General features: G+C 38.1%; 1 protein-coding gene across 5 annotated transcripts in view; it reads left to right on the top strand.

Moving 5' to 3' along the window:
- SH3BP2 (SH3 domain binding protein 2) overlaps positions 1 to 24,925 on the top strand; it is a 61,438-nt gene extending 36,513 nt beyond the window's left edge. For 3 of the 5 annotated variants that reach the window (XM_033061265.1, XM_033061264.1, XM_033061262.1), the window contains exons 2-13: positions 13,721 to 13,860; positions 14,883 to 14,985; positions 16,441 to 16,558; positions 17,149 to 17,219; positions 17,582 to 17,670; positions 18,995 to 19,060; positions 19,593 to 20,091; positions 20,979 to 21,087; positions 21,419 to 21,474; positions 21,899 to 21,980; positions 22,213 to 22,272; positions 22,664 to 24,925. In XM_033061265.1, coding sequence (XP_032917156.1) covers positions 13,722 to 13,860; positions 14,883 to 14,985; positions 16,441 to 16,558; positions 17,149 to 17,219; positions 17,582 to 17,670; positions 18,995 to 19,060; positions 19,593 to 20,091; positions 20,979 to 21,087; positions 21,419 to 21,474; positions 21,899 to 21,980; positions 22,213 to 22,272; positions 22,664 to 22,801 — 1,530 coding nt within the window. In that variant the 5' untranslated portion in view covers position 13,721 and the 3' untranslated portion in view covers positions 22,802 to 24,925. Of the gene's footprint in view, positions 1 to 8,130; positions 8,509 to 13,720; positions 13,861 to 14,882; positions 14,986 to 16,440; positions 16,559 to 17,148; positions 17,220 to 17,581; positions 17,671 to 18,994; positions 19,061 to 19,592; positions 20,092 to 20,978; positions 21,088 to 21,418; positions 21,475 to 21,898; positions 21,981 to 22,212; positions 22,273 to 22,663 lie in introns of those variants that run through there. The other 2 variants (XM_033061261.2, XM_033061260.2) reach the window with 2 other exon arrangements.
- Positions 24,926 to 25,403: the final 478 nt, after the last annotated feature.

Here is a 25,403-nt window from a genome sequence, read left to right as displayed (position 1 = left end):
TAAAATACCACAAATAGCATTAAATATTTTTTTAAATGTGAAGAAAGAGTATTTTCCTCCTGTGAAGTGCAGCTTATGTAGATCTTTTATTTTGTGGTAACAGTAACACCCACAGCTGAATCATTGCATCTGTGATGCTGTGTGGCTTGAGTCTGGATGAACTGTTCTGTTTACTATACGAAGATGTCAGGTTTGATTACTTAGGTTGAAACAGGACCAATCCCATTGACCTAAATTTCTGAATTTCCTTTGTGCAAGTGAAATCCAGCCTCAGCTCTTCATTGTGTAGAAGAAGTGATTTGTATTTAGAATGTCTTATCCTATACACTGTCCTATCTAGGATGTGTATAGCAGAAAGAGATTCTGTAAATCTTGTAAAAGCTTTTGCTGGAAATGTTACATGCTCCATATAAATTCTGGGTAGAACCAAAACCTGGAAATGAAAGAATGCAATACAGACTTTTTGGACATAATGACTGTTAGTTCCAGGCAGTGCATAAATATAAAATTTTGGAGGTTGTGAAGAAGGAGCCCATCTGTCATAACCAGATCATCTCTGTAAAGAGTCTGGCTGCACTGTTTTGAAAGAGCTTTTCAAGGAAACTATAAAAAAGACTGGTCCACAAAAGCAATATATTCTTTGTAACTTATCCTGCCAATAATAGAAGTACTCTGACATTTATAACATATACCATTTCTTTAAGAGCTGTGTATATATTTATTTCTATATGTGTGTGTGTGCTTGTTTCTTTTAAGTCTGTGATAAAGGAAAGTTCGTTTCAGTGGTGAAAAGTCAGTGAGACCAGGGATCAGACAAATGACCTTTGGACTATCTTTGTGACCATGAAAATGGAAAGAATAGGCAGTGCTCAAAGATGTTTGAGAAAGGATTTGGAAATCAGCAAGTTCTCAGTGATAGAGTAGGTTAATGTGACACCCAGAAGCATCTTCAAGTTAAAAAAGGAGAGGGAATATTCTAACTAGACTGTAGAGTAGATGTAAAAGATTTCAAGCTCCTGCTAGATTCAGACTTTGTAATAATTTTTTAAAGTGTTGATGGGAAGGAAGTGGAAATATCTTTTAAAATGAGTGTTCCAATTTACAAACTCTTTTTAGCTCACTTAATGGGACAATAGGAATAGCTGTACAAAGTCAGATCTGAGGACAGTAGAAGAGTGTAAGAACTTGGCACAGATATAGAATATTCTTCCAGCCTAAGAATTTGCACCTCAGGGGCTTATTGGAGTAATTTTCAAGTGCCAGAGACTGAGGTATTGGAATCTGAGATGGATTTCTGATTTTTTAATCACTGTGCATTAAGCAAGATGTGTTACATTTCTTTTTGTTTTGGTGTTTTTCCTTTAATTTCCTCCTCTGAAATATTAATGATCACTGATGTAGGAAAGGTTTTGATTCACATGTGCAATACCATTGCATCCATTCCCATTATCTGTAGTGTTCTGAAGTCCTTTTTCCAGAATGAACAAGTTGTACTCTCATAAATGCCACTAAGTGTTATCTTGACATTCAGGACAGGTCAGAAAAGGAGCTGATTTGAGAAGAGCTACATCAAGGTCAGATGGAAGTAAGAATCTAAAATTTGTGTTTTAACTCCTTGTCTTTGGTCTCTTACTGTCAAGTGTTTGTTATTTTCATAATATTATGCCTGGGGTTTGTACCTATTTGGAAGCCTAGGTGCAAACTTCTGGCAGCATGACAGTAGTATATATGATTGGGTGGTGTAATTTGACTGTTGTTGTTCATATCTTATGAAGTACTGCATATCTTTCTTCTGTACTTGAAAATAACCCTGCCTGAACTTACTTTTGAATGCAGTTCTACAGCTCAGGAGACTTGAATCAATGTCAGGCCAATCCTTGCTGTTGGAGTTCACTTAAACAAGCTTTCCTGGGAATGAGTATTTTTTTTAGTCATCCTTCTGAAACAAGTAGTGGTTTTCATTAAGAAATTATAATAGAAAAGGCTGTTGTCCAAATGGTCTTGTAAAAGAAGGCCACTGCATGAGGTTATACATTTTTATGGTTATTTCATGTGATATGAGTTTGTTCCCTCATGTCCTGCAGATTAAAACTGTTTGTTTACTGCTGTCTTTCTGGAGCAGCTTTGCAATATCCATTTGTTTTAATTTTAAAATCTTCACTTAAAACCCCAACTACACATGATGTGGTGTTTATAATTTAGTTCATCTTTTGTACAAAGTAAGCATGAGCTTACAGAGTTTCTTCTTTCTGGTGCTTGTTAAAAAAACAAAACAGAACAAAAATCCACTAAATCCCAAAGGTAATATTTACCAAAGTGACGAAATACATGGTAACCTCAAATTCTGGTTATTGTAAACCATGCCCTTACCTGTTTCAGTCCTTTGATCCAGTGTTTTGTGTGGTGGGAGTGGTAAAATACTTATGCTTTACCACATCCTTTGGAGAAGTTCATATTGTGATTTAAAAAGGAACAGTAACTGGAACTGGAATAAAGAATCCTGCTCCTGGTGCACCTACTTGCATGAGGCTTTGAGCACAGAGCTGCTGGAGGTGGGGATAGTCCATTAGCAATACACCCCAGTTGGGCCTTCTAGTTCTATAAATCACACTTGCATGGTTATTAGCTTATTTGGATATTCTGGTTCATAGTCAGAATTTCCAAGTCTGAGAACAGCAAACTATGAGATGCTTCACTGCATAATTATTTTAAACCTGCCACCACCCACTGTGTTGTATGGAGTGAGTCTTTGCAGTTACGCTGTGTCTTTAAATTGTATCCGAAGTCTCTACACAAGCAGAATAAAAATAGAAAATCTGTGTTTTGTTTTGTGTTGTTTTTTTCAGGGTCTAGCAGAAGTTGAGCTTCCTCTTTGGTGCTGGCTGCAGCCATTTGCTTGAAGAAGTCTATTTGCTTAACTATAAGTTTCCTGCAACCACCAGGAGAGGGAAACACAGGCTTGAAGGACTCACAGATGACATGACCAAAGCTTCCTCTAAACCAGGGCTTGCTGTATTTCTTTAGGATTCAGTTGATAGTTTGTTGTTGGGGTCAGTGGGTTTATAAATTTACTCACTATATTTTTTTGTTGATTAGACACTCAAAAGGACATTGTAAGCGTTATGTGGTTTTGTTGGTTTTAATATCCAACTGCAGGAATGTTTTAAAATTGCTTCTATTCAGTAATTTTATTGTTGATTTGCATATTGCTTTGTAAAAAATGCTCTCTTTAGCTATGGTAATATTGGATCTCAGTTATGTTAGTCTTGTACAAGCATGGTACACAATGACTTTATAGATGTTGTATATCTCACCAAAATGCCTTAGTATCAGTAAAAAATAAATCTCTCTTCTTTTTTCCCCTTGGACATTTGATGTACTTTAAATCAATATAAGTAAAATTCTAAGAAAGCAGAAAAAGTATTTCCCAACAGCAGACTTAACTTCATGTGGCAAGATGTCTGCTGGTTAAATGTACCTGTCAGATATTCTTTAAAATCACTAATGGATATTTGACCCCTTCCTATACATTTCTAAAAGCCTTTAGTTGGATGTTGCTTTTACTAAAGTTCAATGGTCCATCAGCTAAAATGCTTAAAGCCGTTCTGACATCTAAGATGAAATTATTTTAGCTTCCAACAGTGCTTTCTAATTTATCAGTTTTGAGTACCTTAGTGATAGAATTATGTGCAGTTAATCACAAACTGGACTAGCAGTAAAGTTGTTGGAATTGAAAATTTCTGCCAAGGAAACAAATAGCTTGTGGAAACTCCCACTTTCAGTATGTATATGTATTTGGGGAAACTCCCTTTGTAGCTGTCTGCAGGAATAGGATCTTGGCACTCATGTTTGTACTTCTGCTAGTTACATAATTTTTTTTTTTGCCTATGTTCTATTATAAATTGTTCTACAAGCACTGATGAAAGAGCAGTTAATCATAGCCATAGTGGCATTTACTATCTTTTGTATGAGGACCTTGTATATAAGTTACAATTAAAAAGAACAAAGAATATGTTCATCTATTTTCAATAGTAAATGGAAATGGAGTGTTGGTAGTGTATCTGAATTTGTATAAAAAAGAAACAAAAGGCAGCAAATTGTCTTCAGGACTTGCCTTGTACTTTTAAGTGTTCTTTATGCCAAATGTTACTGGTATGATCTGACTGGCACAGACTTGACCCAGCTAACTCCCTGGGTGAATGCTGCTATACAGTTTTGAGGGGCCTTTTGATTGAGTAGAAATCCATTAAACTTGGAAAGCTACCATAACAAATTTGCCAACATTGAAAATCATGCTGGAACAACTGTACCAATCTTAATCCTTATTTCATAGAACCACTTAGGGTGGATAAGACCTCTAAGATCATTGAATTTTCACTTTCAGCCTAGCACCAACACCTGTTCAGCACTAAACCATGTCCCCACGTGCCACATCCACATTCTATAAACACCTCTGGGGATGGTGACTCCACCACTTCCCTGGGCAGCCTATTCCAATGCTTGACAATTCTTCTGTGAAGAATTTTTTCCAAACATCCAACCTAAATCTCCCCCGGCCCAGTTTGGGGCTGTTTCTTCCCATTCTGTTACTTAGTACCTGGGAGAAGAGACCAACCCTCACCTGAAACCACCTCCTGAAAGGGAATTGGAGGCAGTGAGAAGTCTCCTGTGAGCCTCCTTTTTTCCAGGCTGAACACTTCCAGCTCCCTCAGCTGCTCCTCACAGGATTTGTGCTCCAGACCCTTCCCCAGCTCTATTGCCCTTCTCTGGACACGCTCCAGCCCCTCAATGTCTTCCTGGGAGTGAGGGGCCCTACAATACATTAATACAAAGTCTTGCATTATATTTCAAGTCTGTCTGGTGCAAGTGCATCTATTAAATAATTATATTCTTATATTGAGGGTTTGCAGATGGTTCTTGTCTTCCAGCTGCTCAATCCAATTTGCTTTTTCAGATGCTATGTGTATACTGCAAGTACTTGATTTACAGACGTTTGTGCAATACATGACATTAACTGCATCCCTAAATCAAAATCATGATATCTTCTAGGATGTGTGCCAAACTGTTTGAAGAAACAGTCAGGAAAAGTACAGAAAGTTTACAACTTTTTAAAATTGATATGCTTATTCTGAGGTATGGCTTATTTATTGCAGACCGGTGCTGGCTGGCTTTTTTCGGAATTCCAAGCCAGCACTATGTCTATAGATGTTCAGAACCTAAGAGCCACTGGGGTATAAGCAGAAACTTGGAAGCTTTCTGACTAAGTGTTTCTTGGGTTTCAATTGAATATATATTATCAAGACATCAGCTACCTATTTTAAGTATATTTAATAAATAAGTAAAAATATTTTTAGATCTTCTTCATATCTTCTGAAATAAGCTGGAGGAAGGGATTATGGTTGAAACTTAAAGCATAGGAGTTCTTTTGACATTGAAAGAGGATTTTTGGAAGTTGTGGCTTCATTTCTTCTCCTTGTTGCGGATTTATCATCTTCTTTTTTTGTGGATAATGCAGTTCACCCAGCGGAAGTAATTCTGATGCATGGTTATTTGTATTTTCACATGATTGCTTTAATAGATGAAAGATTCAGGCGAATAATTTGCACTTGCTCTTTTACAATCTGCAGTTATAAAGCATGCAGCCGGCAAATATATTATCTCAATATAATGGTTGTGTTTCCACTGTCATGTAGAAACTTGAGATTAAACTAGTTTGGTAGAATTAATAAAATAATAAAACTTCTAATAATCTACTCCTGACTCAAACTTAGGACATGTTCTGCTAATCCCTTGCTTTCTTAATGCCTTATTATCCTGTACACTTCTGAGGAAATTTATAAGTGGAACTTAACTACTGATCTGAACTTGCTGCAGCTCAAATAAAGTGTTTCATGCTATTTAAATTTTTTTAGTGCTTTGTTAATTTTTCTGCTTTGCCTATTGCTGTGCTCTTCTTGTGCTGCTTTTATTAGCAGTCCATTCTTGCAGTTTCCTGTAAATTTGTCAGCAAGAGGAAGTGCTCCTGCTGCAGACAGCTCAGCCCTGTGGTGAGACAAGTGAATCTATACCAGCAAAGACAGTGTTTGTGCCCTCACATCCCATTAACTAATGAAAAGTAGGATTGCTTTTGGCTGCCAGCAGGAGCTGTCTGTTCTGCCAATGGCAGAGAAGATTGGCTGATTTCCTCAGGCAGTGATCCTGCTGGAACGAAATCCAAGTGTTGGTTCCAGATGCTTTGGTTCTTCCTGTTAAGGCTGAGTGATACCTTATAACATTAAAGGAATTGAGTAGCTCTTTTGGAGTGAAATTCTCCCTAGGCTAGCTTGGTGCAAGGCTGCTCCTCACCACTGATTTCATGGGGACAAATCTGAAAACCTTATACCAAAGGTCTATGCATAACAGAGTTTTGCTTTGTGAAGGAGGATATATTTAATACTCTTTCACTTCCCTGACAGACATAGCAATTAAATCCATGAAGTTTTTATTTCTTTTCAGATTCCTTATTTGCAATTTTGAAATAAAATCCTTCTGGTGAATGTTTGGTCTGGAAATCTAAACTGAATTTTCAGTCTCCCAAAACTGTGAAGCATCTAAACTTTGGTTGTTCCTTGGTGGAACACCTGCTTGTGTGTGTGAAGTCTCTGGGACCATCTTGATAGCGTTGGAAATCACCAGAGAAGTTGAAATGGGATCTTGGAACTTGAAATGAAAAATCCTGCTACATTTCTGAGTACTAAAATGAAGAAGGACAGAAGACAGCATGAGAAAGGTTAGAGAGGAAAAGCAGTGCCTCAGGAATATGTGTTGGTTAAAGGAGCCTTGCTTTAATGAGACTGTTGATGCCAAAGAGCGTGCTAGTATGAGTTGTGGAGTTGGGAGGGGAAAACCAGGAGTTAGGTGTGTCACATCAGAAAAGGGAAAGAGGAACTGAAGGGTTTTTTCCAGTGTTGCATATACTCAAGTGCTGTCATTCTAAATCTAGTTTTTTTGCTAAGATGGAGGAATAGCTTGCAAAGATGCTAAGGCAAGCTTAGAAGAGTATGCTTAGATAGCAGAACTCGGGGGAGAAAGATGGATTTAGAGAATTGTGCCTTAAATGGATAACTGATATTGTAGCAAATAAAGCAAGGGACTTTAATTCAAAAACCACTGAGCTGAGTCCTCTGTAATTATTTTCTGTGTGGAAAATCTGTCAAGCCACTGAGACAACTGGCTATTGATCCTTGTTGGAGAGCACTGGGATCTTGTGTTCTGATATGCTGATCCTTTTGGCTAACAGCAGTGTGTGGTATTTATGGTTCAATTTCCTTTCCTATGAGCCTGGCAATGGAAGGAGTGCAGATGGGTGCCCTATGGTGAGAGAGCTGTTTTTCTAGTCCATACAGCCATGAGCAGTATGTGAAATGTCACTTTCTTTTGTGCTTTGACTGTTGGGTAGTTAACAAAAAGAGATGTTGTATGGGGACTTCTTTCTATTTTGGGGTACAGATTCATGTCTGTTTCCCCAAAAATATGTGAAGTAAATTTTGCTTGACATATGTTTTGCCCATCATTCTGAAACTTGATAGTTGGTTTTGTCTTGTTCAAAGTTATGAGCCTGGAATGTTGTTTAAATTAGAGAAGTCAGTGAAATACTTGAATCCTTTTGAGAACTGAAAATAAGTGTAGAGCAATGGCATTTATACATTATCAGTTGGTGGCACTTGTGAACGATTGTGCACTATCAGCCTCTTGAATTTGAGTTTTGTCTTTTGTGATTTGTGTAGCATCAAAGGTATCAAGACTTGTTCTAAAGCATGTCTATGCTGCAGAATCCTTCAGAATGGCTATTTTGATTGTCTTGGGTTGAAGAGGGAAGGACAAACTCCAGCTGTGGGGGAGAAAACAGATGAGATACTCACAGTTCTGTGGGGCAGTGCAAGTAGCTGAGGCACAGGAGGCTCTTCAGGAGCACAGGAGCATTTCTGAGCTCTGCCTCTGCCAGTGTGAGCTGGAGTGCACTGAGAGAAAAAAGCACAACTTTCTTTTTCTCCCATGGGAAAGTGCTTGATTGAAAGGTGAGTAGGAAGAAAGTGAGCACTGGAAAATCCCCTCTGCTTTCTAGCTCGGTGCCTGCCAGCCCCAGCCGTTTGAGCTGTGCAGGAATTGATTTATAATCTCCCTGGGAAGCCGGGAAATGTGACCAAGACAGCGCTGCCCACCGCCACTGGGGAAACAGGAAGTAACAAAGGAAACAAGTCACGGCTCGGCGTCACTTTTGGCCACAGTGCAGTGCAGATGCACAGGCAGCTGGGGCAGGGTTTCTTTTCCTTTCGTCTGCTGAGCAGACAGCAGCTACAGCTGTGGCTTTCAACCCGGGAGTACCCAAAGGTGGGAGAAGCGCAGAAATGTTCCTGCCATGCCTGAGAGGGGTCATAAGTTGTTAATGGCTTTGTCATCCCAGAGGAAACAATCATTCGGTGACACTGGCAGCAGAAAAACGATGTGTCGGTCGGATAAGGGCACCAGGTCAGTGCTTTTTGTGGCTCCTGTTTCTGTCTTTTCTCCTTCAGGTGGAGAGCACACTGCAACTGAGAGTAGAATGTGGTATCTGGGCTAAAGTACTTTTAACTCATGCAGAGAATGAAATGATAAAGAATTGGAGAGGGAAGGAATGAGTTGGGTGTTGGTTAAAAACTTGTCAGAAAAGAGCAAGTTGAAGCAAGTTAGAGAGTAAATTTAGTTATGCAGCATATCTCAGTTGGCCTTACTTCTGTGTTCCCTTTGTCTTGTAAGATTTTTTTAACTTCACTGTTTGTACTGTGCTATTAATCTTTCTGAGAGACTATTGTGAAAGGGGCTGTTGGAGGTATTAAGAAATGGAATGTGCAACCAAAAAAAGTAGGAGAGGTATGGAAAGGTATTTCAGAAGTATCAGAGAACAGTTAATAAATGGACAAGAGACCTGATAATTCTGCAGAAAGCAGTTTTAAAAACAGATGGTAAATGTTCAGATGGTTGAATCAGGGAATTATTCTAACTCAGAATTACTGAGAGCATATAGGGGAAACTTTCCCTCTTCTGCAATGTATAATGCTGCCTCATTTGTGGTGAACTCTGATACTTCAGTTTCCCGCTGCATGATTTGAGAAATACATTAATTTCTGTAAGTTTTGTGTTATATATGTCATGTTATTTGTAAGTTACATATTCAGACGTAAACTAGCATCTGGCTTAGCTAGGTTTTACTTCCAAGTAAAATTTAAAGCCTAGAGGTTCTGAGATTAGTTTTAAAAGTTCTCAGATGTAATTGGCATAGACAGCATTGTTACACATTGAGATCAGGTTTACTTTTTGTACTCCAGCTTTGGAGGCTGTTTTTTGTGTTTTTTTCCAGCATGACCAAACGGGGCCAGACCATAAATGTTACAACAAATGAGAACTTTTTAAACAACTACTGGCAGCTGTAGTCTCAGAGATGAGGGTAATATTTTTTTTGCCTATATACTGCAAGATGTGGAGATGATCATGTCTGCCATAATTTCTGCTGAAGTTAAGCAAGAACTGAGGACTTTTCCAGGATACAATCCTTAATTGAATCAACTTGTATTTGCTCTAATTGGGCTGAATGCCAATAGCTCTTAGGGCCAGGAGGGGTGAGTGCTCTTCTATAATGTAATCCAGATTTTTAATGTGGTAGAATTTTACTTCTACTTATGGAGGGACTTTTAGCCTGTAAAATTATGCCCTAGCCTTCAATCTAGTTATTCTCTATCCACTGATTGAGGGGATAGATTAAAATTGCTTCATAGATGTGTGCATATACGTGCTGCACAATAACAGAAGTCTGCTGTCCATTCAGAGTCTGAGCTCGGTAGCAGTACTGTGATTCAGAAAACACTTCTGTATCTGATTGGCCCTATCCTGCTTACAGGATGAAGTGTGTAAATTCACTTTTTTTCGTGCTGTTTAAATTTCAGGGTACTTTGAAATAAACAGTGGCTCATTGTGATGGTGTTTGATAAAAGTATACTCATGTGATAGACTTGGGCTGACTTTATTGGTACACAGCAATATACTGAAATTTGGTTTGGTTTTCAGTCTGGTAGACCAGTTAGTTTGTATACAAGTAGTTACAATACTGATTGTATAAGCTCTGTATCATGCTCCAGAGTGCCCATTGCACTGTTCTGTCTTTCCAAAAGCATTTTTGAGCAATGAAACACATCCTAGAAACTGCTGTTCTTCTATTACTCCTCCTCCACTCCAGGGCCTTTCATCTCCTTCACAGGGATCACCTGAGAAACAAAGTGATGCAAGACCTTTCCCTGGCTGCTGCCATCCTCTTCTTGTTCAGAGGGTTCCATTCAGCAGGGGAGAAGATTAATTCTATAGCCACATGCAGTGGGTTTGGGACTTGGTGGAAAAATTTATTTAAAAATATGCATCTAACTCCTTGGTGAATGGGAAGAGGAATAAAGTGTGTGGAATGTAACTGCATAAGAAACAACTGGGAAATACCCCCCTGGTCTCAGTAATACCGAAGTTAACAGGCTCTGCAGTGACCTCAGTGACTGCTATGGCACCTACCTGATAATGCATCAATGTTCTTGGTGAAATGTGTTAAAGAAGTTACAACAGGAATATCAAGAGTTGAAGGGAGCATCCAGTGAGCTAAAGGCAACCATACTGTAGATGCTAAGACCTCAAAAATCTTTGAGCTTCCATTTTTTCCTCCTTCTCTCCCACCCCTAAAATAAGGATTCTAAAGTTAGATTTGTTTTGACAGCTTTCTCCCAGCAGTGTGATGCAAAATAGCAATATCTGTCCTTACAGAGCTGTTCTCTGCAGTCAAGAAAAGCTGAAAAATCTGCCTGGGACTGGAGTCAAAGTACTTAAATGCATTTTAGCAGCCTAACTGAAAGACTTCAACTCAGAATACTGAAGTGTCTGCTGTGTGCCTGCAAATGAAAGTGCTTGAGGAGTGTACAGATGTGATGGGGAGTGTTATAAGCCCCACTGAAATCCAGATAATAGGCTTAGCTGCCTCTAAATCTGTAGAAAAGCCTGGTGCATTGGGTGGGCTCTTTAGTTCATGTAATATGTACTTGGTGGCATGGATTTCAGCTGTGTCTCCTTTTACTCACTTCTTTTATTCACTTAGCTGGGCTGGGGAAGTTCTAAGTTTTGATCTCTATTTTCAGGACTGTTTCATAGTAAGTAGCCAAAAGTAAGAAATTATTGTGGAAAAGAGAAGCAGAACCTGATACTCTGCTGTCCCTTCCTGTCAGTTAAAGCCCATAGTCGTCACACTGTAGAACTGGATTATTTCTTTTTCCCCTACTTGCTCCTCTGCTTCCCCAATTTTTTTTCTTTCCTGTCTGCCTTAAGCTCTGGCTTTTCAGGTAGAGGAGATAATGCCCATCCAGGCATGCTTTAGTGAGTAGTCTGACTGGTGCACTCCCCTATAGAAGGCAAACATGATTGGAACAAATATTTCTGCTTTCTGTATCTAACTAGGGTAGCATATACTTACTACCAGTGTTTGACTTTGGCTTCCCAGAAATTTCAACTTACTGGTTGTTCTGCATAACCTCTGAGACATTTAACTCTGCATCTTCTGATAGGTTTTCCACCTACGTACAGAACACTGAAACAGTTTCACACCGTGGACTGGGTGTTTCAGTCCTTTCTTCTTTGTAGTAAAGGTGGAGAGGATGAACTTGAGACTGTTGGATGGCATTGGGACTAATGTAGGAAAAGTAGCATCAAAATATGTTTATCAGAATGAAAAGGTTTCATTTTTAGTCTATTTTCTAAAGACTGGAGTAACTTAAATTAAATTCTAATGTTTAAACATTGATGTGCATATTCTTAAAAGAATAAGCCCAGGCCTTGCCTTTGCAATCCTCATTTCAAGGAAATCACTCTTAGCACTATTGATGTGGTTTGGCATCAGCAGCCAGCTGGGTAACACTCTCCATTTTCCTGACTTCAACTTTTCTACAAGATGTGGAGAAATAATTTGAAGGATTTAGGGGGGCAGGGGGATGTTAGTTTCTGCTACTATTTTTAAATTTTTATTCTTAAAAGCTTAAAATACATGAGTAGCCCCTTTTTGGACATTGCTGTCGCTAGAAATTTTGTTGAGGAGGAGGAAATAACTCAGCTGGGAAAGATCTCAGTCATTTAATAAGAACAGGGAGGAAACAGCGAAGAAAGGATATGGCTGAGTAGAACAAAAGCAATTTACCTTTTGGTGAGCAGGGAGGTCCTGGGGAGAATTGGGATACTGTGGTATCTTGATGTGTCTGCTGTGAGAGCCTTTGTAGGGCCTTGGATCCTGTCTTCTCTGGCTGTACCTGCTTCATAACACTGGGGACCAAAAGCTAATTTTTGTGATTAAGTCTTTTAGGCTGCCTAGAGAATTTAATTTGGTTTAAACTCTCCTGGTAGAAGTTGCTAGGAATTTCCACCCTTTTCCACATATGCATCATTAGCAAACAGCAGAGTTAGATCTAAATCCTAAACTGATCACTGCAAGATCCATTGCCTTGCATTTCTGTTTTTCCTAACCCATACAATGGATACATATTTTGCTGTTGCACCTCAACAAATCTGAAACACTTCCTTATTCTTTTCAGAATGGGAAATGCCATTTTAGGTTGGAGGGGCAAGTGCTTGGGTAGGTTTTGTGCTGGGGCTCTTGGATTCTCTGCTGAGGCTCAGAGTTTACCTCCCTTACTGTCCCTTTTGGGTAAAGGAGAAATGAACAAGTTCCATTAAATTTTCACTCTTGCACTGGAAGCCTATCAGTTCTAAACCATCATTCCTTTATCAGAAATTAATTGACTGGAACTTCATTAGTTTGCCTTTTACCAGCGAAGGTCTCTAGCCTTACACCTGATAACAAACCCTTTTATGTCTAGGTCAAAATTCCCATTCTATCCACACATGATTTCTCTCCCTATGACACATTAGGATTTTTTAGCCTAGTTCTGTTAGCAGTTGAAGAAAGAAAGGGCTCATAATGATATATCAGAATAAGTTGCTGCCTGAGAAATGAGTCTTTTTGGTTTAAGATGACAGCAGAATGCGTGCTAACTGCAGAGATGCTTGGTGAAGTGTAACATAAATAATTGATATATAAATTAAATGGAAGCCTGCAGAAATCTGAGAGGAACTTCATTTGCACAGGATGCTGTCACATGTAACATCCTGTATGAAATAATATACTAATTCTTTAATTAAAGAATTAGGAGTTAAAGAGTAAAACATGTAAATATCAGGAGTAAGTAGTATTGGATGCTGCAGTTACTAAACCTTGGCTTGAGTCCCTTGTTGTACAGAAAATTACATTGTAATTGTCACGTAGCACTTGGGAGAAGAAACCAACTTTCTTTCCAGTCACCTGCTTGATTAAGTCTTGCAGAGCTATCTGGAGTATTTTTAAAACATAAATACTTCAGTAACATTTACTAGGCACTTTTTCTTTGTTTCAACAACTGTCAATCACTTTGGAGAGCTGTATAAAAATAAATCGGGGCTTTTTGTACTACATTTTTTTATACATTACAAAGTTCCTGGAATCTTTGAACACCCAGTCTGTGTTACATTCTTAAGTGCTGAACCACATTAGTTGTTTGGAAAGCTTGTTTAAGGAAACAAGCTTTGCTTCTCAGTACTCATTCCTTAAAGTAAAATCTGAGTTTTAAACTGTTTTTAATTATCTAATTTGCAGAATGATGGCCTCACAGGAGCAGGTCTGGCCAGTCCCAATGAAGGCAATTGGAGCACAAAACCTTCTGACAATGCCTGGAGGAGTCACCAAGGCAGGCTATCTTCATAAAAAAGGAGGCACCCAGCTGCAGATCCTGAAGTGTAAGTTGAATGAGGTATTAACTAAATTAAGTGTTTTAAATGCTTGCCTCTGGGGCCAGTAACAGACTTCATGTTAGCAAACTGTTGAAACTGTTTTTCCACTTTATACTGGAATATATGTATGAAAGACTCATATTGAAAGATTTTCCTTTAATTGTTTTGCAACTGCAACTTAAATAGATTTTAAAAGATAATAAATGTTGTGGTTGATTTTGCTTCGCTTGTTTAGTTCTCTTGACAAGTCCTTCACAAGTAGGATTTTCAAGACAAACAGATTCCCAGGATATGTATCAATTTCAAACACTCTTTTCTGAAAGAAATTAGTACTCAGCTTTTTTTTCCAGTTGGTTGTTCTGTACTGGAAAAAATATCCCCATCTCCCACTGTTGTTGTGAAATGGAAATTTTCTCACTGCCAACACTGGGCTGTACTTAACAACAGTAATTTCTTCTGAAATCAGAATTTATTTACATGGGGAAAAGTTCAGATTTTGGGTTTATTTATATGCTATTCATTTGGTATCTCTGTTTATACTGAAACTATACTTAAATACTTGAGGACAAACACTATTGCCTTTGATAACGGAAGGAGTCTTGGCCTCTTTCAAAAAAAGAAAACAGGATATAACTTTACAGGCAGGATTATGTACTTGAGGTGAAAGAAAAGAGTTTTCATGTTTTTGGGATGGATGTAAATATGTATTTGTATCCTGTGGCTGCCTTGCTGCTATTGCTTATTCCACTAATAAAGGAGCACAGGTGGAGATCAGGGCTGCAGTCTCTGAGGCTTCTTTTGAAGTTTTCAGATCAGCTGCCTCTCAAGTGAGGGAATCAAGTATTACCTTAGTCCTGAAATTCTGCAAATGGACAGCTTCTCTGTGTGACTGATCATAATTAGTTTGTGCTCATTTGCAGTGATTCATATCATTATTAAAATCTTAAACAATGATTCTACACATGCTCAGAGGTTCAGTTGTTCTGTTGCCCTTGGATTTATATTTTGCTCACTTTTTATCTTTTCAGGGCCACTGAGATTTGTGATTATCCATGAGGGATGTATCTACTATTTTAAGAGCAGCACATCTGCATCTCCCCAGGGTGCATTTTCTTTGAAAGGTTACCACAGGTAAGTGCCAGGGGAGTTGTTTAACACCCAAGATCCTTTTACTTAATGCTAGGGGTTATGGGTTTAATTTTTAATGAAGTTAAACACAGCTACATCTGTTGTTTGGGTTAAGCATTGATCTCAGATTCCAAGAAATGTATTCCTTTCAAATTGTGTATGTGACATTTCCTGTGCTTGACAAGTGGATAGCCTTCCCTTTCTGTAATTTAACCAGTAAAGCTGTTTGAATTGGAATTGCTTTACTCCTGTTACTGATTAATGCACACTGTGCATAGATAGATGTGGATTCTTTCAGACAAACCATCTTTGTTCTGTAGTGACCAGAAAGGAATCAGAAGAGAAAACCTATGGAGTTACTGGTTCAGCAACTGTAGTTAGTGTTGAAACTATCAACTACACAGTGCTAAATGAGAGAATGCTTGTGCAAAGTATCTGACTCATTTCACTACACATTTTTCATCTTAATATTTAATTTGCAAGTTGAAGACAGAAATATGTGGCTTTCAAGTTAGCCAGTACTGTCAGAAGCCGAATGCAGAATAAGTACAAGGCCTACTAATAAAAGTCCAACCTGATTTTAAGAAATTGCAGTTGAAATTGATGCTAAGAAATATTTAATGAGAGAGGGAATGTAGAGAAACATTGTTGTATTGATCCTAACCCCTGCAATTTTATTGTATTTGTACATGTATATCTTGTACTGTGTAATGTTCTTGTGGAATAAGGAATTACCTTTCCTCAAATTATGAGAACTTTTCTAACAGAGCATGATAATAGCATATTTTTAAGGAAATGCACTGGTAAACATTGAGACCTTGTTGGAATAGGGACCAAGTCTTGATTAGTATAAGGCACAGACAAGCATTATTGAAAAAGAATTTGAGGTGAAAGAATTGTTAGACTGAATAGTTGCATAAGGGGTCTTTAAATTTTTTTCCCCTTAGCAGTCCCAAATTAAGAAATTCCTTACACACACAAAAAAGAAAGCAGTTAAGTTATGCTTGTTTTAAAATAATAAAAAATGTGCAAGAGTGTTTATAAGGGAAACGTGTAAAAATGAAATTTGCCTTTATTATTAGTTTTTCCTCATTTTCATGGGAAATGTATTGAAATAATGACTTCTTGAAATAAGGGCCACAAGCACCCTGAGTACATCTTGCAGTGTGACACTTATGAATTAATGTGGTTCATTAACTCTTGAACAGGTCAAAGCTGCTGTTTATAGAAGTCTGGCTGGTGGATTAACAAGTTCTCTTCCTTTTGCACAGTCTCTTCCACCACAATAACGAAGTACTGCAAATGCACATATGGGGATTTCTGTGGTGATTTTCTGGGCTTGGAGGTTATTTTTCATAAGGCAAAAGTGGCCAGTAAAACTGCTTTCTGTCAGCCTTTGACTTGCACTGCAGCATTACCCATGGATGAAGGCATTTCTGTATTGGTTGTGTTTCTCAGGGTTATGCGGGCAGCTGAGGAGACAACATCAAGCAATGTGTTTCCTTTCAAGTTAGTTCACATAAGCAAGAAGCACAGGACGTGGTTTTTTTCAGCTTCTTCCGAAGATGAAAGAAAGGTAACTTTCTTCTTTTGCAATAGCTTTTTCCTTGAAGCAAGAAGAGAATATTGGACTTCCCTAAAATCTAAATGAACTGGAAATGCAGTCACTGAAATTTGTGTACCTAGTTCTTTGGGCTCCTCTGAAAATCATGTCTGAAGTTTTAACTATTAAGTTAGTGTTAGTTCAACTTGTAATTTAGGGAATGGCTGTGACAGTATATGGCATGGATTTCTCCATATTGCATAAATATTCCATGTTTATTTTTCACCAAGGAAAAAAGTAAGGATACACTGAGCTTTTGACAGATTCTGAAAACTGTTCAGTGAAATCTCTCACCCATAAACATACTCTGAATATATATCTGGCTTTAGGAATAACAGCATGAAATTTGCAAACTGAAAATTAATACTTGAGTATCTAAAATACTGCAGGAACATACTGAAAACATTTAACTGCTGAGTCTTTTCAGTAAAGAGTAATGGATAAATATTATTTCAATGCATGCTCCCTGCACAATTACTCTGTTCTTACAGAGGAAAATATACATCTGGATTTAATGATTTAAATATTGATGTGTTGAATGTTGTATTTTTATTTTTGTTTAGAATTGGATGCTATCCTTGAGAAGAGAAATTGGTCACTACCATGACAAGAAAGAACCATTAATAGAATTCAGGTATAAACCCTTATTCTTTATTGGCTTTTTATCCCTTTTGCACTAGCTTTTTACAGTGGTGTTTTAGGCTTTTTTGCACCTACTATTAATTTTCTGTTAAATAAGAGGCGGCACAGTAAGATTCAAGAAGAAAAACCCTTCCCAGTTTATACTTTAAAGAATAGGAAAAAAACCCAAATCTTTAAACAAATAGCATTTTCAATATCAGCTTTGTGTAACAGAAATTAAATCTTTTAAAAGACAGTGGCAACATATCTGACTGTTAATTGGGAAATAGGAACAGATTGCTTCTGCTTTTCCAGCATTCCTTTCCAGTGCTGCAGTCCTGCTAAACAGAAGTAACTCTGTCTTTTCTTTTGCAGTGACTCTGGTTCTGATGCAGACAGTTTCTATGGCTCAGTAGAACGTCCCATTGACATCAAGTATTCCCATCATTCAGCAGATAATGAAGGTGATAAATCTGCACACTGATGAATAAGGCTTCTTTGTTGCTTATTTATTTCTTCTGAATTCTGCAGGAATTATTCCTGTAGCTTTAGTAAACTGATCCAATTTGTAACTGGTGGGTTTTTTAACGAGGTGTATCTCTGTTGTAGTTTTAAATCAGCAACAGGTATTCTGAGCCATTCACTGTTAGTACAAATAAACTAAAGAATTTCAGATATTTTAAGAAGGTTAATTAAAAGTGAGGACATGACAGAAATTCACAGCATATTTTAGTAACTGAGTTCCTAGTCAATAAATATGTTTGTGAAAACCAACATGAGAAACCTTGCCTTGAGGTTCAGCAGAGATCCTTTTTTAGGCCTTTCCCCATTTGCCCTTACAGATTTCTCTGGGCAATGTTGATGGGAGCAAGAACTCATTTCCTGAAAGGAAATTCCTGCCTGTTCTTCCTGACTAGGGTGAAAAGGCAGGAATGGGTCTTGGTAGGAAATCCGGTTCCATTGCTGCAAGCAGAGCAGAACAGACTCATCAGCATTCCATGTGGGGCTGTAGTTCAGTCCTGATTTTATGGCAGGGGAGGGTTGTGTGCAAGGTGAATGATGATAAGAGGCCTAGTAGGAGTTTGAATTAGGAAAATTAGAGTAACTGATTTTTGTCAGGTACTCTTACCTTTTTTTGGGGCATTCTTCTGCGTATTGTCCTTCAGGCTCCTCTTATAATCCATGAGACATTACTGCCTAGAAATAATGTTTTTTGTGGGTTGGTTATTCTGATTTACAATTAAAGCCAACATTGAAACCACTTAATCTATTTGTTGTGGTGCTTTTTTTTGTTGTTGCCAGAGCAAGGCAAAAAAAATTAAAGGGTTGTAGATCACTAAGCTTGTTTGATCTCCCATACTGCAAAATCACAGATTTTTCTGTGGTGGGGCTAAATTTTGGGAGCTATGTTTTTTTTTCCAAGTGATTTTGTTAATGCATCCATGTAGTTATGTCTCTGCAACTGATTTGAACTTCTCTCAGGAAGGCTGGAACACTAGAAAGTGTCACCAAAAAATAATTTTTAAACTAGTGAGTTGAAAAAAAAATTAACATGCAGTGAACTTTATCGGCCTCTGTTACAAGTGATGGCTTTTTTAATTGACATAAAAATTTAGAGAGACACCTAGCTAGCAGAGAGGTGGATAAAAATTATTAATTTTTTTTCACCTCTTTAGAGAAAATAGCTGAAAAATATTTAAGGAGCTCCAAATACTTGATACTCTTTCTTAGGTTTCTTAAGTTCCAAGAGTATTTATCAGAGTCTGATGCACGGATTTTTATCTGCAGATTATGACCAGGAGGAAGAGGATGAGTCGTATTTGCAGCCGGATACTTGTGACATAGTGAAAGATGGTATGCATGTGATTTCTTTGTTTCCCCTCACGAAAGGTCCCCAGTGAAGGCAATATTCGTGTGGAATGCCAGGTTATTATTTTGTATTGGTATTCCAGCTGGCAAAATGACTGAAGTAATGCAGAAGTATCTAATCCTGAGAAGTATTTAGGGTCAGAAGTTTGTAATAACAGCAGTAACCATTTACAGGAAGTATTACATGCCTTTAGGGGTGTGTTTTCTTGCAAGCCTCCTGCCTGAATCTGGTCATCAGTCTGGAGCAGCAGTAATGCTTTTAAGGAAAAAACAGACTACAAAGTGAAAAGTCTTTGAGTCTTCATAAGCCATGCCTGAAGAAAAATACCAGGAGTATATTGCCCATAACTTCCAGAATTGTGCTGAAAGTTAAATTCTTAATCCAGCATTTTGAGTACTCTCAGACCCAATGCCAGTGAAATATCTTAGATCACACAGAAAACTGATTTGAGAAGTTTCTTTTGATGACATACTGTATTCCCCCTCAGTGTTTCAAGTTTTTGGTTTTCTTTCGTAGATATGGTCCTGCCCCCTGCATACCCACCTCCACCTGTTCCTCAAGTCAGGAAATCTGCCTTCTTGGAATCGAGGGCAAATTCCTATGCTGGCAAACCAACTGCACCAGTACCACCACCACCTCCTAAGAGAAGCTTACCTGAAATCAAACTAGACCCTCCCCCTGTGCCCCCTCTACCTGTGTTCAAAAAGCCTGCAAGTGGCAAAGCGTGTCACCCACTGCCTCCAGAGCCTCTGCCTCCAGCACAAGTCCTTGTTCCTCCAGAAGCGTGCGAGAAGCTGAAAAGCTTAAACCTTTCCCCACGGACTCCTCCTCCTCTGCCTGGCAATAAACCCAAGTTGTCACAGCTTGTTGAAAAGCTAGCGGACCCCAAAGTGCCCAAAGAACTTGGTAAACCTGGACTGTTTGTGCCACCAGTGCTCCCAAAGCCACCTGTGCCCAGTCACCAGCCCCCTGCAGTCAAGCCTAGGACAGAAAAATCTTTAGGCCACCAGTTACAGTAAGTATGAGGACACAATGCGTAATTGTTTCTCAATCACTTATTAGTTAACAAGTTTAGACATACTCAGATTCATGCCAAGATCTGTGTCTCTTCCCTGCACCGTCCCTCTCTGTGTTGTGCTTTTTTTTTTGCCTGTAATTTGAAAATCTGCAGTGAATCTAGCTGATCTGGTTGGACTTGTTTTGTGCAGGAGCTTGGACTAAATGATCTCTAGAGGTCTCTCCTTACCCAAATTAATCTGTAATTATCTAAATTAATCTGCAAGTACAGCCTCCAGCTCTGGGGCCCCCAAAACAAGAAAGATGTTGCCCTGTTAAAACTGGTCCAGAGGAGGCCACTGAGTTGATCCAAGGGCTGGAGCACCTCTCCTATGAGGACAGGCTGACAGAGTTGGGATTGTTCAGCCTGGAAAAGAGGAGGCTCTGGGGAGACCCTTACAACACCTTCCAGTACCTAAAAGAGCTACAAAAGAGATGGAGAGGGACCTTTGACATGGGCATGGAGTGATAAGATAAGGGGGAATAGCTTTAAACTGAAACAGGGAGGTGTAGGTTCAGATTAGATTTTTGGGAATAAATTCTTTGCTGGGAGGGTGGTGAGGCATTGGCACAGATTGCCAAATAAACTGTGGATGCCCCATCCCTGGAAGGGCCACCTTGGATGGGGCTCCAAGCATGCCTAGTGAAAGGTATCCCTGCCCATGGCAGGAGAGCTGGAATGAGATGATCTTCAAGGTCCCTTCCACCCTAAACCATTCTAGGATTCCATGATTTGGGGGCTAAACTGAAATTTCCATTCAAGTTTACTATTGCTTCAGTGTTTTGTGTATATTTGTTCTGCTTTCCTGATGAGATATCCTTCAGTTTTTGTTCTGTTTCTGCCAGGAGATCACCACCAGATGGACAAAGTTTTAGAAGCTTTTCATTTGAAAAACCAGCACTACCCTCCAAGCCAAGCCAGCCTGATGATAACTCTGATGATGATTATGAAAAAGTAAGATCAAGCAGATGATCCATTCTAAAAGAATATTTTTTTCCTTGATTATGTATACCTTTGGGAACATTTTAAGGGCATTATTTCAGGAGAGGAGTAACTTTCTGAAACACAGTGCTGTGTATTTTTTTTTTTTTTTCATTTCTTTTTGAGCTTTAGCAAATGCTTTAAGTTATGGAGCTTAAGGTTGGATACAGAGGAGAAAGAAGCATAAAGTAAAGATTAAATTACTGTTAATAATTTTATATGATGGCTGTAGCTTATTTGCATAATGAGTTGCTAGGGTTTTGAGTTGACTTAAGTGATTTATTTTCTTTATTTTTTTTTACAGGTTGGGCTGCCTGCTTCAATATTTCTTAATACCTCTGAATCCTTAGAAGTTGAAAGGTAAAATGTGATTTTAAATTAGTTCCTTAGTCTTACAAAAATCTGTACTGAACCACAGTCCGAAGATCATTTTGATAACTTGTGTTTAAAGCATGCACTAAAATGTTTAATATGCAAATCACTTTGTAGAGAAGTTAGTTCAGTGCTCGTATATCAATTGACAGATGAGAATGCAATGAGATTTGGCTCCATCTGGAGGAGATAGTTTTGCCAGGATGCTGGATGGGACCAAAGAGCCAGATGATCTCTGCTGCACTGCTGATTCAGGTGCTAGAACAGTGACTTTCAGCTATGATCTACTATGAATTATTACACCCAAAATACATATTTGTAATGAGAATTTTAACACTGTATTTATCTGAGTACTAACAAGATGTCATGCACATGAATAATTGTAATATAAGTAATTCTTTATTCTTTTTAGGATATTTAAAGCTAGTAGCCCACAAGGACAACCACAAAATGGATTGTACTGTATTAGGAACTCATCTTCAAAGCAAGGAAAGGTAAATTGCAATTGCCGAGTCTAACCCCAAAAAACTGCATTTTATATACATCAAAGTATTTAACCATTTAGATGTGATATTTTTTTAAAGCAAGAAAATATGCGAGAATTCTTATTGTCATGTCAGTGACTGTAAAAAAAATTGGCTGGATTTTAATTAATTCCTCCATAATACCTTGACTTAGAAGAGCTTGGTAGTACAGAGTGAATACATTGTATTTTTCTTCTTCAAGGTATTGGTTGTATGGGATGAACCTCCAGGAAAAGTGAGAAACTACAGAATCTTTGAAAAGGTCAGTAGCTGCACTATGTATGCATGTCTAGATTATTTGTCTGTGTGTATCAAATGGGAATGCATACTGGTAAATACCAGAATGAACAAGTTGAAGTCTAAATTTGTTCCCATCTCTGACAATAAAAATCAGCTGACTTACAGATATCTGGTTTAGGATAAGAGTTTGACTACGCAGATCTGGACTTTCTAATTGCTGTATCATGCATCATCTAAATTTCACCTCCAATTCCTGAGTTTAATTTGGACTTACTTGTGAGACTGGCTAGTTTGCAGAGGAATAGTGAGTTCTGATGATGATGTTCTAGCCCATTTTTCTTCAGACATTGAGCTGGAAACATTACTGTGAAACATTACTGTCAATGGTGACATATGTTTTTGTTCTACAACAGGATGGCAAGTTTTACCTGGATTCAGACATCCTGTTTTTGAACATGGGAAGTCTGGTGGAATACTACAGCACTCATGTCTTACCCTGTCATGACAGCCTGATTCTCAGGTGTCCTTATGGTTACTCTAAGCCAAGGTGACGTGACAGCCATGGTTCACTGACACCTCTGAGGACAGGACTCCTGCCCCTGCTGGACATCCTGCTGTTTGCACACACAAACTGAATCTGTTTCCACCGTTTATTCTCACGTGAATTGTTATATAAATTCCATTTAATGAACTTCTGGTAAAACCTTAAAGTCCAGATCAGTGGATTTTATGGTCTTGTCTTTTATGAAGATTTGAACTGATTATGCTGTGAAAGCTGTCCAGGATACCCACACCTTTTATAAAATGCTGCTATTACTAATCTTGGAATGTCGAAGAGGAACATGAACAAAGAAGTGATCTGAATACAACTGATCTGGAAAATGAAAGTATGTCAGAATTTATTTGTGACAGGGAATACTAATACTCTGACTTGGAGGTACTACTCCTAAAGTCAGCATTGGTGCTCAACTGAGATATTTTGTATTACTTGTATAGTTGATATGTACATAATGAAGATTTCTGTGCAAAATAATTAATTTACTATAGGTAAAGATGATCAGGAAATGAGGCTTTTTTTTAAGCCACCTCTCACATCCTTGTACCTTCTGAGTACAGTAACCACTATCAGGTACTATCTGGCTGGTATGGGTGTGGCATCCCACATACTGCTCAATGACATGCACTTCGGGTAAGTGATTTGGCTTTCATGGGAGCCCCATTACCGAATTCTGAACTAGAAGGGTTTGTGCCACTGGTATCTTTAAAGGGTATGAGAAAAGAGAAAGGACTGCTTGAGTTTTTGGGGGAAGGCAAGGGAGCCATTTGAATGTTCCAAATTCCAACTAGCAGTTTTATCTCACATTGCCATAGTCAAAGGTTCTTTAAACAAAGCACAAAAAACACACAAAGCCATGGTTGTGATGCTACTATCAATCCATAAATCCTTGTGGTCACTCTTAGGAACAGGTTGTCAGCCCATTGAATTCTTTTCTGTTCTGGGGCAAAACACACTACCCTAGTCTGCTACCACAATTTTTTCCATTATTAGAATTTCTACTCAGTTTGTAGTTGTATGCAAAACAAAATCTGTTTTTAATTTACTGTCAATAATAGGCATTACCAGGGTGCTTTTACCATTTGTTCCTAATATTTTGGAGCCAGGTATCCTAAATCCAAAGGTTTGATGTTTATGCCAAAATTACTTTTGGAGAAGAAATTGATTTTAACAGTCTTTTAAGTAATTGTTGATCCAAAAATACTGTCATATTAGTCTCATATTCTAATAATGTTTACAGCACTTGTAATAGTAGTAAAAAAAATGCTGCCCCTCTTGAAACAGAATGTAACAAGATTTTATCAGTCTGAACCTGTATCAATCAACTTTTTTTTCTGTTATCTTTTCAATGTTTATACATGCCCACTTTAATCTTGTTACCATTAGATGGTCACAACTTTAAAATCATGACAAAACCATTACAGAATAAGAATTTGCTTTTTATGAAAACAATAAATAAGGATTTAGTCCCTAGGAAATTGTCCTTGCTCATCAGATGGAATATGAGGATCATACACAGGAATTAAGGCTGGAAACTCTGCCTCCATCTTTTCAGAGACACAGACATACACAATATCAGTGTTTTGATCTCTGCTCCTGCCATAATAGGGCTTATGTGTGTAAATAATGTGAAGTACTTAAAATTCAGATTCTGTTGAATGTTGGATATTTTGAGTCTATTTCCTTTTATTTTACATCAGTAGCCCTGTAGTGCACTACCCTGACATGATCCTCCCTAAAAAAGGCTAAGCCAAGACAGCATTTTAAAAACCTTTTTGGCAAATGGTTATATGTATATCAGAGTAAGTTCAAGTTTCTTGCAATATTCACACCTAACTGTCTACAGAGCAGGATTTTTCTCTGTGTGGGAATAATTGACTTCATTGTGTCATGACAGTTATATTTATAGCGTGTTCTCTTTGGGGCCCTATTCAGATATTTGATTGTTTTCTCAACCTTATACTCAGAAGATTTTCAAATTGTTAACATCCATTTAAACCATAACACTTTCTTTACCTGTGTAATACAAGAGTTGCAAACATGTAAATTTTTGTGTTAATTTCCTTTTGTATCTAAATGTATAGATTTCTGAAATGGATAAACTTTCAGTACCAATCCACCTCATTTTGTGCAGTTGTCTTTAATCTCATGGGGGTGTGTTCTAATGTTTTGTTTGTTAGCTGTGTTCTTCCAATAGTGGAGTTAATGCCCCTAAGAAGCAAATCTTCCTAACAAAGATAATTTGTTTGTTCTAAACAAATCTGCAATCTTTCTTCCTTTTGCTCCTACATACTAGTCTAGTCTGTTTTATAACAAATCAGGTGAGTTTCTGGTGTTTGTAGGGAGGAAGGACACAGCTAGAACACATGGCTCAGTATGTCTGCTGTATTTCTCACTAATCTGCCTCTCCTCATTCCTGTACCACAAAGCAGCATTTGCATCTACAACCTACTACAAGCTCCTTAGCTTTAAAATAGTTTGTGGGGAATTGTAAAAGCAGCATTTGATGCACATAAAGAATGTAGTTTGAGTTTTGTAATATCCAAGTCAAAGTCATTGATACTAGTTTGGAAAACATCTTGCCTTTTGTGACTGAA

This window comes from Catharus ustulatus, chromosome 5 (genome assembly GCF_009819885.2).
Source record: "Catharus ustulatus isolate bCatUst1 chromosome 5, bCatUst1.pri.v2, whole genome shotgun sequence".
Taxonomy (NCBI): domain Eukaryota; kingdom Metazoa; phylum Chordata; class Aves; order Passeriformes; family Turdidae; genus Catharus; species Catharus ustulatus.
Note: the sequence above shows the minus strand (reverse complement) of the source record. Positions and strands in the feature narration are given on the sequence as shown.